The sequence below is a fragment of the Chiloscyllium plagiosum genome, chromosome 12 (assembly GCF_004010195.1).
Source record: "Chiloscyllium plagiosum isolate BGI_BamShark_2017 chromosome 12, ASM401019v2, whole genome shotgun sequence".
NCBI lineage: Eukaryota > Metazoa > Chordata > Chondrichthyes > Orectolobiformes > Hemiscylliidae > Chiloscyllium > Chiloscyllium plagiosum.
In genome coordinates this window covers 49,005-63,095 of record NC_057721.1, presented here as the reverse complement: position 1 = coordinate 63,095, position 14,091 = coordinate 49,005, and the positions used below count along the sequence as shown (strand labels likewise).

The window sequence follows — 14,091 nt, the reverse complement described above, 5'->3', positions numbered from 1 at the left end:
CCTCCACCCTGACTGACCCCACAGCCACACCCTCCCTCCTGACTGACCCCACAGCCACACCCTCCACCCTGACTGACCCCACAGCCACACCCTCCCCCCTGAATGACCCCACAGCCACACCCTCCACCCTGACTGACCCCACAGCCACACCCTCCACCCTGACTGACCCCACAGCCACATCCTCCACCCTGACTGACCCCACAGCCACACCCTCCACCCTGACTGACCCCACACCCACACTCTCCCCCCTGAATGACCCCACAGCCACACCCTCCACCCTGACTGACCCCACAGCCACACCCTCCACCCTGACTGACCCCACAGCCACATCCTCCACCCTGACTGACCCCACAGCCACACCCTCCACCCTGACTGACCCCATGCCCATGCAGACAGGGTGAGAAGCTTGTTCCCACTTGTGAAAAGAACACAGGCAGCTTTGATTTGATGTGATGTGATTTGAAAAAGAAACAAGCGTTCATTCGTAACAGTGGTATGCCGGGATATGGGGAAAAGGCAAAGAAATTGGCATTTAGGAATAATACAGGCTAGATGGAGCAAATGGCATTCTCTCTTGTAATAATTCTGTGACTTACAATGTGGATGAGAAGTTTATTTTGTCGAGTCTTTGGAACATTCTTAATCATGAAATCATAGAATCCCTTACAGTGTGAAAACAGGTCACTTGGCCCATTGAGTCCTCATCAACCCTCCGAAGAGTAACCCTCTCAGACCCACACCCCTTCCTTATCCCCGGAATCCTGTATTTCCCATGGCCAGTCCACCTAACCTGCACATAGAATCACCGAGTCTTTTGGAATATTGCGTGCAATTCGGAAGAACGTTGTGAAACTTGAAAGGGTTCAGAAAAGATTTACAAGGATGTTGCCAGGGTTGGAGGGTTTGAGCTATAGGGAGAGGCCGAACAGGCTGGGGCTGTTTTCCATAGAGCGTCGGAGGCTGAGGGGTGACCTTATAGAGGTTTATAAAATCATGAGGGATATGGATAGGGTAAACAGACAAGATCTTTTCCCTGGGGTTGGTGAGTCCAGGACTAGAGGGCATAGATTTAGGGTGGGGGGTAAGATTTAAAAGGGACCGAAGGGGCAACTTTTTCACGCAGAGAGTGGTGTGTGTATGGAATGAGCTGCCAGAGGAAGTGGTGGAGGCTGGTACAATTCCAACATTTAATTGGCATCTGAATGGGTATATGAATAGGAAGGGTTTATGGGCCAAGTGCTGGCAAATGGCACTAGATTAATTTAGGATATCTGGTCGGCATGGACGGGTTGGACCGAAGGGTCTGTTTCCGTGCTGTACATCTCCATGATTTGGACTGTGGGAGGAAACCAGAGCACCCATAGGAAACCCATGCAGACATGGGGAGAATGTGCAAACTCCACACAGACAGTTGCCTGAGGCGGGAATTGAACCTGGGTCCCTGCTGCTGTGAGGCAGGGACTTGAGCTACGGTGCCATCAAAGGCTGGTGGAAACAGAGGCTTTGAACTTTATAAGGCAGAGCCTGACTAAGGTTCTTGACAAGCGAGGGTGTGAAAGGTAATTTGGAATTACCTTGGCCATTCCCATGGAACTCGGAGTAGTCAAATCCACCGTGATCTTCCAGAATGGCAGAGCAGGCTCAAGGGGCCTGTACAGGTTCACATGAACACTGGCAACGTGGGAGCTGGAAGCAGTTCAATCTGTCGTGCTTCTTCCACCCAGTGACAATCAGGGGAGGTGGCCAGGGAAGTTTAATATGGTCAGACCCAACTGAGATGTTAGCAGGGACAGGAAAATGATCGGCGAGGGATGTGGAACTGCTCGGGCTGGCAACGAGCTGCATTCTGAGGGAAGGAGAGTTAGCATACAATGGAATACAGTAACAGAGCCTTCCCCTGACTTGTGCTCTCTTTGAGATTACTAAGTCTTGCCAATACCGTATCTGGCCTCATGTTGGCAGAGTGCAGTGTAAAAGCCATTGTATTTACACAGGAATGAATGGCCCTTCAATCTCTCTGACCAGCTCCAACATTCAAATCATAACTTGGCAGACCCAGCTTGCAAGGAAAGCCGTCATAACAGACATCACTTTGCCTGGACAGAGATACGGGTGGACATCATTTCTGAGACAAGTAATTTTGGGGGAGAATTTACGCCATAGGGAGAATATTTTAAATACAATATGTACTTTTGAAACAGTTGCACAATTAAGCCAATCATAAATCACAGCTTTAAGGTGCTGTTTGCATGGTGACAGTGTCCCTACCTCTAAACTGGGAGTCCCAGCAACACTACAGCTCTGTTGTAACATCTTGGAACAGATTGATTAAAATCTCAATGGCAGTTTTAGCCCTGTCTGTTTGCACAAAAGAGGCACAGGCCATTCAGTGGCCATCCTAGCCCATGAGAGAGCTGTTCCAATGATACCATTCCCAGGGAAGAAAATCTGCCGTCCTCCCCTAGTCTGGCCTACCTCTAACTGAAGACTCAGCAATACTCCCCACTTGCCTGGATGGGTGCAGCTCCAACACCATCCAGGACAAAGCAGCCAATTTGATTGGCCCCACCTCCACAAGCATCCATTCCCTCCAGCACCGATGCTCAATAGCATCTATAAGATGCACTGCAGAAATACACAAAGCTCCTCAGACAGCACCTTCCAAACCCACGACCCTTTGTATCTATAAGGGCAAGGGCAGCAGATATGTGGAAACACCACCACCTGCAAATTTCCCTCCAAGCCATTCACCATCCTGACTTAGAAATATTTTGCTGCTCCTTCACTGTCACTGGGCTAAAATCCTGGAATTCCCTCCCTAAGGGCATGGACTGCAGCAGTTCAAGAAGGCAGCTCACCACCACCTTCTCAAGGAGGCATCTAGGAACAGACAATAAATTCTGGCTAGCCAGCGTGCGCAATGTCACGAGTCAATCTTAAAAACATTTAAATATGGTTGACTCTAAAAATCCCCATGAATGGAATGGTCAAACAAACCATTCCATTCATGGGCAATTAGGGATGGACAAATCACAGAATGGCCAGAATGTGGAAGCAGGCCATTTCGCCCATTGAGTCCATTGAGCCCATCACAGAATCCTACAGTGTGGAACCAGGCCGATCCAGGCCAAACCAGGGTGATCCAGTCCACACCGGCCTTCTGAAGAACATCCCACACAGGCGCACACCCCTACCCTATCCCTGCAACTATGCATTCCCTATGGCTAACCCACCTAGCCTGCACATCCCTAGACACCACGGGCAATTTGGCATGACCAATCTATCTAGCTTGCACATCTTTGGGCTGCAGGGAGGAGACAGAGTTCCCAGAGGAAATCCACACAGACATGGGGACAATGTACAAACTCCACACAGTCGCCGGAGGGTGGAATCGAACCCAGGTCCTTGGCACTGTGAGGCAGCAGTGCTAACCACCGAGTCGTGGCTGGAATGTCTGAAGTCTGATTCATTCCTGATGAAGGGCTTTTGCCCGAAACGTTGATTTTCCTGCTCCTCAGATGCTGCCTGCCCTGCTGTGCTTTTCCAGCACCGCTCTAACCTAGACTCTGATTTCCAGCATCTGCAGTCTTCACTTTTGCCTGTCTGCAGTCTTGTGTTTACATGCACCTAAATAAGATGGACACATCAAAACACTTGAGGTGAATAGTCTAGTGCATTTGGAACAAGCGTTTTGGTTGGGAAAAAAATCTTCTGTTGACTAGCAGGAGATGTCCAATATCACAGAACGATAGAACCATCCATAAGGTCAGACAGTGTGTGTGTGTTCAGTCAGAGCAAAGCGTTGCTGTTAGTCTTAGCAACCCCCAAGCAGTCAGGGCTGGGAAAAAGTCCTGCGTGGATCAAGAGGAAATATCCAGAAACAGAAAACTTCTGGAAGCTAAGTGTATGGAAAACCACATACTTGCTCTGAAATTGCTTCAAACATCAGTAAGAGAAAGCCCGAGAAACAAAGTTCTAGGTTCACTTGGCCTGACTAAACTTTAACTTGGAGACCAAATGACCCTTCCTGGTGGTTTGACTATACATATAGTTGCTGTTGAGGGTAAAAGGGTTTAAACTTTAATGCTGATATTTGAAAAAGGACTATTTGAAATAATTTGTGCATAGTGTACAAATGTTTCTTTTCTTTTTCTGCGTAATAACCTTTGACTTTTTTTTAATTAAAGAATATATTGACAGTCTGTTGTGAATATGTTCAGTGACTGGCCATCAAGGTAAACAAAGCAAAAACAAAACTCTTCGAGTCGCGTTTCATTGTGGGATCTAACTTGTCCTGATTATCCTGGGATCATAACAGGAAGGGGGAAAACAGGCAAAGAGGTAACCTTGAATAGAATAAGACTGCACATTCCCACCAGCAGACTGAAGAGCATTGTTAGGTTGCCTTGTCCCCAAACCCATAGATGTTTCAGAGAATTCTCTGGCCTGTCTACCCCAATCCTGATTTAATGAGCTAGGTCAGGCACAGTGGGCCAAATAGCCACCTCCTGCATAATAACCATCCAAGATTGCCAGCTCAGTTCAGCAGTAAGCTGATAACTTGCACGTATCCAACAAGTGAGCCAGCGTTGGAGATGCTGCATCCAAAACACAGCCAACAAAGGGACAATAGGTCAAATTCTTTTGTGTTTCTGATCTCACTGTCTGCAAATACTCACAGCTACTTTGTAGGCAGCCTCAATGTAAAATACAAGGTTCTGTATAAACGATACTTCATCGAGGGTGAAAATGATGCGTAACCCTACGGAAAAGTGAATAAAAACTGAATTAATGCAAAACCACATCGCACAGTTCTCCCTTTGACCCACAGTCAAGCTGCTCCTCCGACCCACTGATACAGAGAACGTTACGTTCCTTTGGAAAAGAACAGCCTCTGAACGTGACTCCTGTCTAAACAGAACAGAGTTTCAGGAACTAATCCTCACCAGCCATTTTGGAGAAGTGATTAAAGTCACATAGGTTAGGTGGAGTCAATAAAAACAGAGGCAGTGTTGGTAAACACAGGGGACCCCAAATTGAAGTGACAGCCAAGGCAGCCAGACGCAACATAAGCAACACCTTCTTTAGATAAGAAGCTGTTAGTTTATAAATAGAGAGAATATGCATTCATTCATGGGATGTCAATGATATAGGTAAGATTATCCATAAGAACGAGGAGCAGGAGTAAGCCATTCAGCTCCTCGAGCCCGCTCCCCCATTTGATACAATCATGGCTCGTCTCATCACAGCCTCAGCTCCACCACCCATTACTAATCAAAAATCTAACTCCTTACTCAATGTTCCAGCATCCACCGCACTCTGGGGTCTTAATTCCACCCTTTGAAAAAACGTGGTTTCTCCTCATCTCAGTTTTAAATCTGCCGGCCCTTATCCTAAAACCATGACCTCCCGTTCCAGTTTGCTCCAAATGAGGAAACATCCTCTCCACATCTACTTTGTCTTTAGCATCTTATACATCTCAATCAGCTCTTCCCTCATTCTTCTAAAATTCATTCCTGATGAAGGGCTTTTGCATGAAACGTCGATTTTCCTGCTCCTCAGATGCTGCCTGACCTGCTGTGTTTTGCCAGCACCACTCTAATGTAGACTCTGATTTCCAGCATCTGCAGCCCTCACTTTTGCCTTCTAAAACTCCATGGTCAACCCTTCTAAAACTCCATGGTCAACCCTGGCCCCTTCCCCAGAGCTGGGCCCTTCAGTTACTCATGCAATGAACTCACAAGGAGCTATATGTGTCCCAAGGGCAGGGAGCCCTGTGGGATACGCATTAGTGAACATCATGCATACAGAGTCCAGACACATCCCAGAGATGTCCCATATAGCTACAGGTCACCAGAACAATTGAGCAAGAGAACAGTCTCAGACCTTGCAATTTTTCTCCCTGTTCAGAAATAATCTTTCACAACACAGTCCTTACCTGAGGCTGTCATTTGAGCCAAAAATAAGAGATAGAGGGACGTAGCATCCACCTGGAGATGACCCCACTCATCATCAGCGACGACAGTACCACAGGTGGAGGTGTTGTACTTGGCATGGAGGGAGTCCTTTGTACTCTGTGTTCGCTTGAACTTTTCCACTTTTTCCACCTGGACCAAAACAGATCGCTATGATCATAGCCATGATGGAAGTGATGTAGATGTGGCAATTGCTCTCTGACAGAGCACACAATCCTTGAATTCCCATCCATCACTAAAGTTGGTGATGCACCAACAACCTGCATTGATATGGCACTGCCAACATGGTAAAACATTCAAATGTACTGTGCAAGGTAAAATAAGATGGATTAAATTAAATTCACATGTGCCTTTACTTTACCTAAGCCCCTCATGCACATTCTAAACTGAATTGTCACTTGAGGAGTTATGGTGTAAAATACCATTGGATTTACAGTAAATTAAGACATTCAGCAGAACACAATTAAGATATTAACCAGCTGGAAGAAGAAGAATTCAAGCCAGGAGGCTAGTTGCTCACGAGATGTTCCACGACAAAAGCTGCCTACCTTTACACTCCCTCCCCCACCTCCCATCTTCACCAAGAAATGCCAACAGTCCACTGGAAAAGTCCCAAAAAGCTCTGTGAGGATCCTAGTGGCTCAATTTCTTTTTATTACACTTGACCACGATAACAATGAATATTGGAGCATCATGATTCTCAGAGCCTAAGATGTCGGAGCAAAAGATGGGCTGAATGACCTACATTTGCTCCTGCATCTTATAGAACATGGAACTTTGCAGCACAGTACAGGCCCTTCAGCCCTCGATGTTGTGCCGACCTATGAAATTGGTCTGATGCCCATCTAAGCTACACCATTCCATTATTATCCATATGTAAGTCCAATGCCCATTTAAATGCCCTTAATGTCAGTGAGTCTACTACTGTTGCAGGTAGGCTGTCCCATCCCCCAGCACTCTCTGAGTGAAGAAAGTACCCCTAATATCTGCCCTACATTTATCACCCCTCAATTTAAAGCTATGTCTCCTCGTGGAAGCCTTCACCATCTGAGGAAAAAGGTTCTCATTGTCCAACTGATTTAACCCTCTGATTATCTTATATGTCTCGATTAAGTCACCTCTCAACCTGCTTCTCTCCAACAAAAACAGCCTCCAGTTCCCTCAGCCTTTCCTCGTAAGACCTTCCTTCCATTCCAGGCAGCATCCTAGTAAATCTCCTCTGAACCCTTTTCAAAGCTTCCACATCCTTCCTCTAACGCGGTGACCAGAACTGCATGCAATACTCCAGGTGCAGCCTTACCAGTATCTTGTACAGTTGAAGCATGACCTCATGGCTCCGAAAATCAATCCTCTGACCAATAAACGCTAACACACCATATGCCTTCTTAACCTTCAGGGATTTATGCATCTGGACACTGAATCTCACTGTTCATTGACACTGCCAAGAATGTTACCATCAGTCCAGTAATCTGCATTCCTGTTACTTCTTCCAAAGTGAACTACCTCACACTTTTCCGCATTATACTCCATTTGCCGCTTCTCAGCCCACCTCTGCATCTTACCTATGTCCCTCTGTAATCCACAACATCCTTCGGCACTATCCACAACTCTGCCTACCGTAGTGTCATCTGCAAATTTGCTGACCCATCCTTCTACACCTACCTCCAGATTACTTATAAAAATGACAAACAGCAGTGGTCCCAAAACAGACCCTTGTGGCACACCACTGGTAACTGAGCTCCACGGTGAAGTGAGATACAGTGTTATAAGGGGAAAGGGCAGGGCAAAAACTCCAGAGCTCTTGAGATGTTTGAAATATAGAGTTTGAGGGATCAAAGAAACATAGGCATATGGCTGCAAACTCAGCTGAGAGACAGGAAACAGAGAGGAGTAATAAGTGGTTGCTTTTGGACTGCAGAATGCTTTAACTTGGTGCTTTTCGAGGACCACTGCTTTTCTTGATAAATGTTATTACTGAGCCAGTCTTCAGCAGGTAAGATACAAGTCTCAAACTTTCAGAAGTATTGTGAACTGAAGAGTGACAGGTCGGAGACAGGTTAGTGAAATTGGTAGACAAGCGACCAATGAAGTTTAATGCCAAGAAGTGCGAAGTGATACATTTTGATAGGAAGAAAAGGGAGAGGCAATATAACCAAAAGAATCCCATTCTAGACAGGCGCAGAGGGTATGTGGGTACATCTGCGTACAATATTGAAAATGGCAGGTCAGCTTGTGAAATAGCTTAACAAACCATATGTATTCTATGCATCCTCATATCCATACTGCCATTGTCTAATTTATTCTATAGGCAACAACTTTGCTAGCAATTGTCAGATATTGATCAAATGCACTTTTGAAAGACCACATACACCATATCAACTGCATTACCCTCATCAACACACACTGTTACAACATTGAGTTAGTGAAACACAATGAGCCATGTTTGAATGAAAACTAACTTTCAGGATAATCTGGTTTAGGGGATTAATTCATAAATACAGTGACAGTAAACAGGAACAAAACTGGATGTCCAATATCAATGTCTTGTCGTCATATCAGACTCAAAATGTTAAATTTGTTTCATCGTCCATGGATGTGTGCCAGGTTCTGCTGAATTTCTCCAACATGGTATTTTAAAAAATTTAATCAATTGTTGGCATAGCCACGGTTCATAAACAAGTTGAAAATTACCACGAGCATGTCGATTATTTTTTATTTCTAAGTTCCAAAACATATGAAGGTAATGTACCTGGCGTATCATGCACTGAAGGAGTCCTCTCATTAGCTTCACCACACTCTGCAGGAAGAAATAGCACAGTTCTTAACTCTGCTGATCTGGATCACCAATCCAATGAAGCAAGCACTCATATTCTCATCAATAATTAAACAGAAGGGATCAGGTATCAGTGCATGGGGCCAGAGCAGGTACAGGATTTGCCAGAATGACACCAGCACTTAAAGGGTTAACTGGAATGGAACGATATCAGAAAGTAACTTCTTCCAAAAGCTACAGAAGCAAATGCGAGCAGACGGTTACTTTTTCAGCAATAAACTGTTTATCAAAACAGCTGAAATTAACGCAATTAAAATCATTTTGGAATTAAAATCATTTTGGAGAGAATACTGCACTTTTAACTTGAGATTAATCAAATTTCCTTTCAGAGTCACAGAGCCGTAGGGATGTACAGCATGGAAAAAGACCCTTCGGTCCAACTCGTCCATGCTGACCAGATATTCTAACCTAATCTAGTCCCATTTGCCAGCACTTGGCCCACATCCATCTAAATGCTTCCTAATCATTAACCCATCCAGATGGCTTTAAAATGTACCAGTTTCCACCACCTATTCTGGCAGCTATTCCATACAAGCACCACCCTCTGAGTGAAAACGTTGCCCCTTCGGTCCCTTTTAAATCTTACCTCTCTCATCCTAAACCTATGCCCTCTAGTTCTGGAAAAGACTTTGTCTATTTATCCTATCCATGCCCCTCATGATTTTATAAACCTCAATAAGGTCACCCCTCAGCCTCCGATGCTCCAGGGAAAACAGCCCCAGCCTGTTCAGCCTCTCCCTATAGCTCAAATCCTCCAACCCTGGCAACCTCCTTGTAAATTTTTTCTGAACCCTTTCAAGTTTCACAGCATCCTTCAGATAGGAAGGAGACCAGAATTGCATGCAATATTGCAAAAATGGCCTAATCAATGTCCTGTACAGCTGCATTCGGACCAATAATGAAAAGCATAAAAACACCTTCTTCACTATCCTATTTACCTGCAACTCAACTTTCAAGGAACTATGAACATTGCTGAACACCTTACTGAAGTCTATATCGATCACATCTATCGCTCTGCCCTCATCAATCCTCTTCGTCACTTCTTCAAAAAAGTCAGTTAAGTTAGTGAGACATGATTTCCCATACACAAAACCATGCTGACTATCCGTAATCAGTTCTTGTCTTTCCAAATATATGTAAACCTTGTCCCTCAGGATTCCCTCCAACAATTTGCCCACCATCGGCATCAGGCTCACTGGTCTATAGTTCCCTGGCTTGTCTTTACCACCCTTCTTAAAGAGTGGCACCACGTTAGCCAACCTCGAGTCTACTGGCACCTCACCTGTGACTATTGATGATACAAATATCACAACAAGAGGCCCAGCAATCACTTCCCTAGCTTCCCACAGAGTTCGAGAGTACGCCTGATCAGGCCTTGGGGACTTATCCACTTTTATGCATTTCAAGACATCCAGCACCACCTCCTCTGTAATATGGACATTTTTCAAGATGTCACCATCTATTTCCCCATATTTTATATCACCTATGTCCTTCTCCACAGTAAACACTGATGCAAAATGCTCATTTAGTACCTCCCCATTCTCCCGCAGCTCACACGGCCTTGCTGATCTTTGAGGGGCCCTTCTTCTCCCTAGTTACCCTTTTGCCCTTAATGTATATATAAGACCCTTTGGATTCTCCTTAACCCTATTTGCCCAAAGCAATCTCATGCTCCCTTTTGCCCTTGTGATTTCCCTCTTAAGTATACACCTACTGTCTTTATACTGTAAGGATTCACTTTATTTCTCCTGTCTATACCTGACAATTTCTCTAGTCATCTAGCATTCCCTACACCTACCTTTCACCCTAACAGGAATATACTGTCTCTGGACTCTCATTTTTGAAGGTTTCCCATTTTCCAGCTGTCCCTTTACCTGCGAACATCTGCCTCCAGTCAGCTTTTGAAAGTTTCTGCTCCCACGCATTTAAATTTTCAGAATATTTTGGGGGTTAGCTGATTAAACATTGATGAAATTATTTGTCGAATTGTGTAATTTTCCATACATCAGACAGACAGTTAAACAGGGTTTAGATTAGATTCCCTACAGTGTGGAAACAGGCTCTTTGGCCCAGTAAGTCCACACCAACCCTCCGACAAAGTAACCGACCCAGACTCATTTTCCTACATTTACCCTTAACTAATGCACCTTACACTATGGCCAATTCACCTAACCTGCACATCTTTTGGAATGTGGGAGGAAACCGGAGCACTCGAAGGAAACCCACGCAGACACAGGGAGAATATGCAAACTCCATACAGACAGTCACCCGAAGTGAGAATCGAACCCGGATTCCTGGCACTGTGAGGCATGCTGCTTAAAGTATAAATCAGCCTTGATCCAACTAAAATGGCTTCTTCTGAACCTCTGGTCATTGTCTAAACCACAAAAGACAATAACAGCTTTAAGTGAACATAATTACTGGTAAGTAAAGCTTTGTGTAAACATTATAATTGTAAATTTTGGGGCTGCACAGTGGTTAGCACTGCTGCCTTACAGCGCCAGAGACCCGGGTTCAATTCCCGTATCAGCAACTGTCTGTGTTGAGTTTGCACATTCTCCCAGTGTCTGCGTGGGTTTCTTCCGGGTGCTCCGGTTTCCTCCCACAGTCCAAAAATGTTAGGTGGATTGGCGATGCTAAATTGCCCGTAGTGTTAGGTGAAGGGGTAAATGTAGGGGAATGGGTCTGGGTGGGTTGCTCTTCAGAGGGTCGGTGTGGACTTGTTGGGCTGAAGGGCCTGCTTCCACACTGTAAGTAATCTATTTTCTAAACGTTATTGCTATAGGTTATGGCTACAAATCAGAGAAGCTGCAAGTTGATGTATTAAGACTCCTGAATTTGCCAATTCAATGTCTGTCACACTTCTGGCTGACAGTTTGAAAATGGCAAGAACATTCAGCCACTGTAATCGGCTACCTTCAAATCACTGAATACTACAGGGGAGACACTAGATGACCTGCTTTTAACAGCTTAAATCAGAAAGGAGGGGGGGAGAAAAGCTCTCTTTGTTAATATATTGAAAATAAACCTCTGACAGACCTGTTCAAGTTCGTAGGCTTTAGCCTTGTCTTCATCTTGGTCAGCGTTCTTACGGTATGCCAATCCCAGGCCCCATATTGCAAGGATACTGTACACGTTATCTCGTACCCAAGCATCTCTCTGATCTATACTAGCCGGCAACAGTCCTGTAACAGGGTTCTGAAAACAAACATTGATAGTGAGGGCAACTCAATTGACAACTCCAACATCCATCTTCACCAATAATACTCCAGTTCATCTGAATCATCCAAAAATTGACTTAAAATAGTAATTGCATTAAATGCCAACAGCTAATCAATTGGGGCTGACATGCATTAACTTCTAAAGAGCTGAAAACGTTCCACCATAGCGATAGCATAATTTGGTAGCACAGAGCTGGGAATGCTGCTGAAAGAGAGATGTATTTCCGAAGCTTTACACCTTGCAATCTCCAGGACCAATGCTGGCCACAATAATTCATGCCGTAGGACAAAAGAACACTTATTGCCTTGCTCCGTTCTCCAGAACAACAACTCAGTTCAATGAGCTAGAGAAAGCAAGAAGCATTCTTAAACAGGGACCTGCTCTCTGCAAACAAAAGGAAAATGCTCAAGCCTTGTGGAAACTTGAGGGAACCTGTTCCATCCATACAGCATAACTGTTCCCTAAACAATAGCAGGGATAGAGTGCAGGATGTTCCTTTCATTTGACTGTCCGAGAGACTGCAGCTCCCAAACCCAACTTGGAGATATTAATTTGAAAGACAAATTTCTTTCTGGAGTTTTGGATAAAAAAAAAAGTGGAGGAATGTTCCATTTGCTCAGGGCTGAGAGAGTAATCTTTGTTGTGGTTCTGTTCGCTGAGCTGGGAATTTGTGTTGCAGATGTTTCGTCCTCTGTCTAGGTGACATCCTCAGTGCTTGGGAGCCTCCTGTGAAGCGCTTCTGCGATCTTTCTTCTGGCATTTGTAGTGGTTTGAATCTGTCGCTTCTGGTTGTCAGTTCCAGCTGTCCGTTGCAGTGGCTGGTATATTGGGTCCAGATCGATGTGCTTATTGATTGAATCTGTGGATAAGTGCCATGCCTCTAGGAATTCCCTGGCTGTTCTCTATTTGGCTTGTCCTATAATAGTAGTGTTGTCCCAGTCGAATTCATGTTGCTTGTCGTCTGCGTGTGTGGCTACTAAGGATAGCTGGTTGTGTTGTTTCGTGGCTAATCGGTGTTCATGGATGTGGATCGTTAGCTGTCTTCCTGTTTGTCCTATGTAGCGTTTTGTGCAGTTCTTGCACGGGATTTTATACACTACATTGGTTTTGCTCATGCTGGATATCGGGTCCTTCGTTCTAGTGAGTTGTTGTCTGAGAGTGGCTGTTGGTTTGTGTGCTGTTATGAGTCCTAGTGGTCGCAGTAGTCTGGCTGTCAGTCCAGAAATGCTCTTGATGTATGGTAGTGTGGCTAGTCCTTTGGGTTGTGGCATGGGACAACACTACTATTATAGGACAAGCCAAACAGAGAACAGCCAGGGAATTCCTAGAGGCATGGCACTCATCCACAGATTCAATCAATAAGCACATCGACCTGGACCCAATATACCGGCCACTGCAGCGGACAGCTGGAACTGACAACTGGAAGCGACAGATTCAAACCACTACAAATGCCAGAGGAAAGATCACAGAAGCGCTTCACAGGAGGCTCCCAAGCACTGAGGATGTCACCTAGACAGAGGACGAAACAAAAATTCCCAGCTCGCGGGACAGAACCACAATAATGAGCAACCGAGCTACAAATCATCTCCCAAACTTTGAAGAGTAATTTTTGCCTTGTTATACCTGGTTCAGTGCCTTGTTTCAGTCAGGGTGGGAAAACTGAGCAGGGAGGAGATTCATGTTGCGAATAATTAACAATATCCAACAAGGTCACAACACTCTGGTCAGAGTCAGTTTTTTTTTACCCCCATTAGTTTACACAAGGCTTAGCCATAGCAATGCCTCCACCACAACGACGTGATGGTGCTAGATTTTCTATTCTCCATGGGAATGTGGACATTGTCGGCAACCACCACCAATTACCCTTGAATTAAGTATCTTGCTAGGGCCATTTCAGAGTACAATTAAGAATCAACCACATTGATGATGTGGGTGGGGAGTCACATGTAGGCCAGACCAGGTAAGGATGGCAGATTTCCTCCCCTAACAGACGTTAGTGAACCAGATGAGTTCTTACAACAACTAATCATCGTTTTGATGTGGCTTTATACATAGTAAACT

The 14,091-nt window shown here is 44.9% G+C and overlaps 1 protein-coding gene across 1 annotated transcript in view; it reads right to left on the bottom strand.

The window, feature by feature from the left end:
• LOC122555467 (phosphorylase b kinase regulatory subunit alpha, liver isoform-like) overlaps window positions 1-14,091 on the bottom strand; it is a 112,580-nt gene that overhangs the window by 92,173 nt on the left and 6,316 nt on the right. Inside the window, exons 3-6 of the mRNA XM_043701494.1 lie at window positions 11,848-12,006; window positions 8,725-8,772; window positions 5,939-6,107; window positions 4,680-4,762 (exon numbers count right to left, since the gene is read on the bottom strand). Coding sequence (XP_043557429.1) covers window positions 4,680-4,762; window positions 5,939-6,107; window positions 8,725-8,772; window positions 11,848-12,006 — 459 coding nt within the window. The remainder of the gene's footprint in view (window positions 1-4,679; window positions 4,763-5,938; window positions 6,108-8,724; window positions 8,773-11,847; window positions 12,007-14,091) is intronic.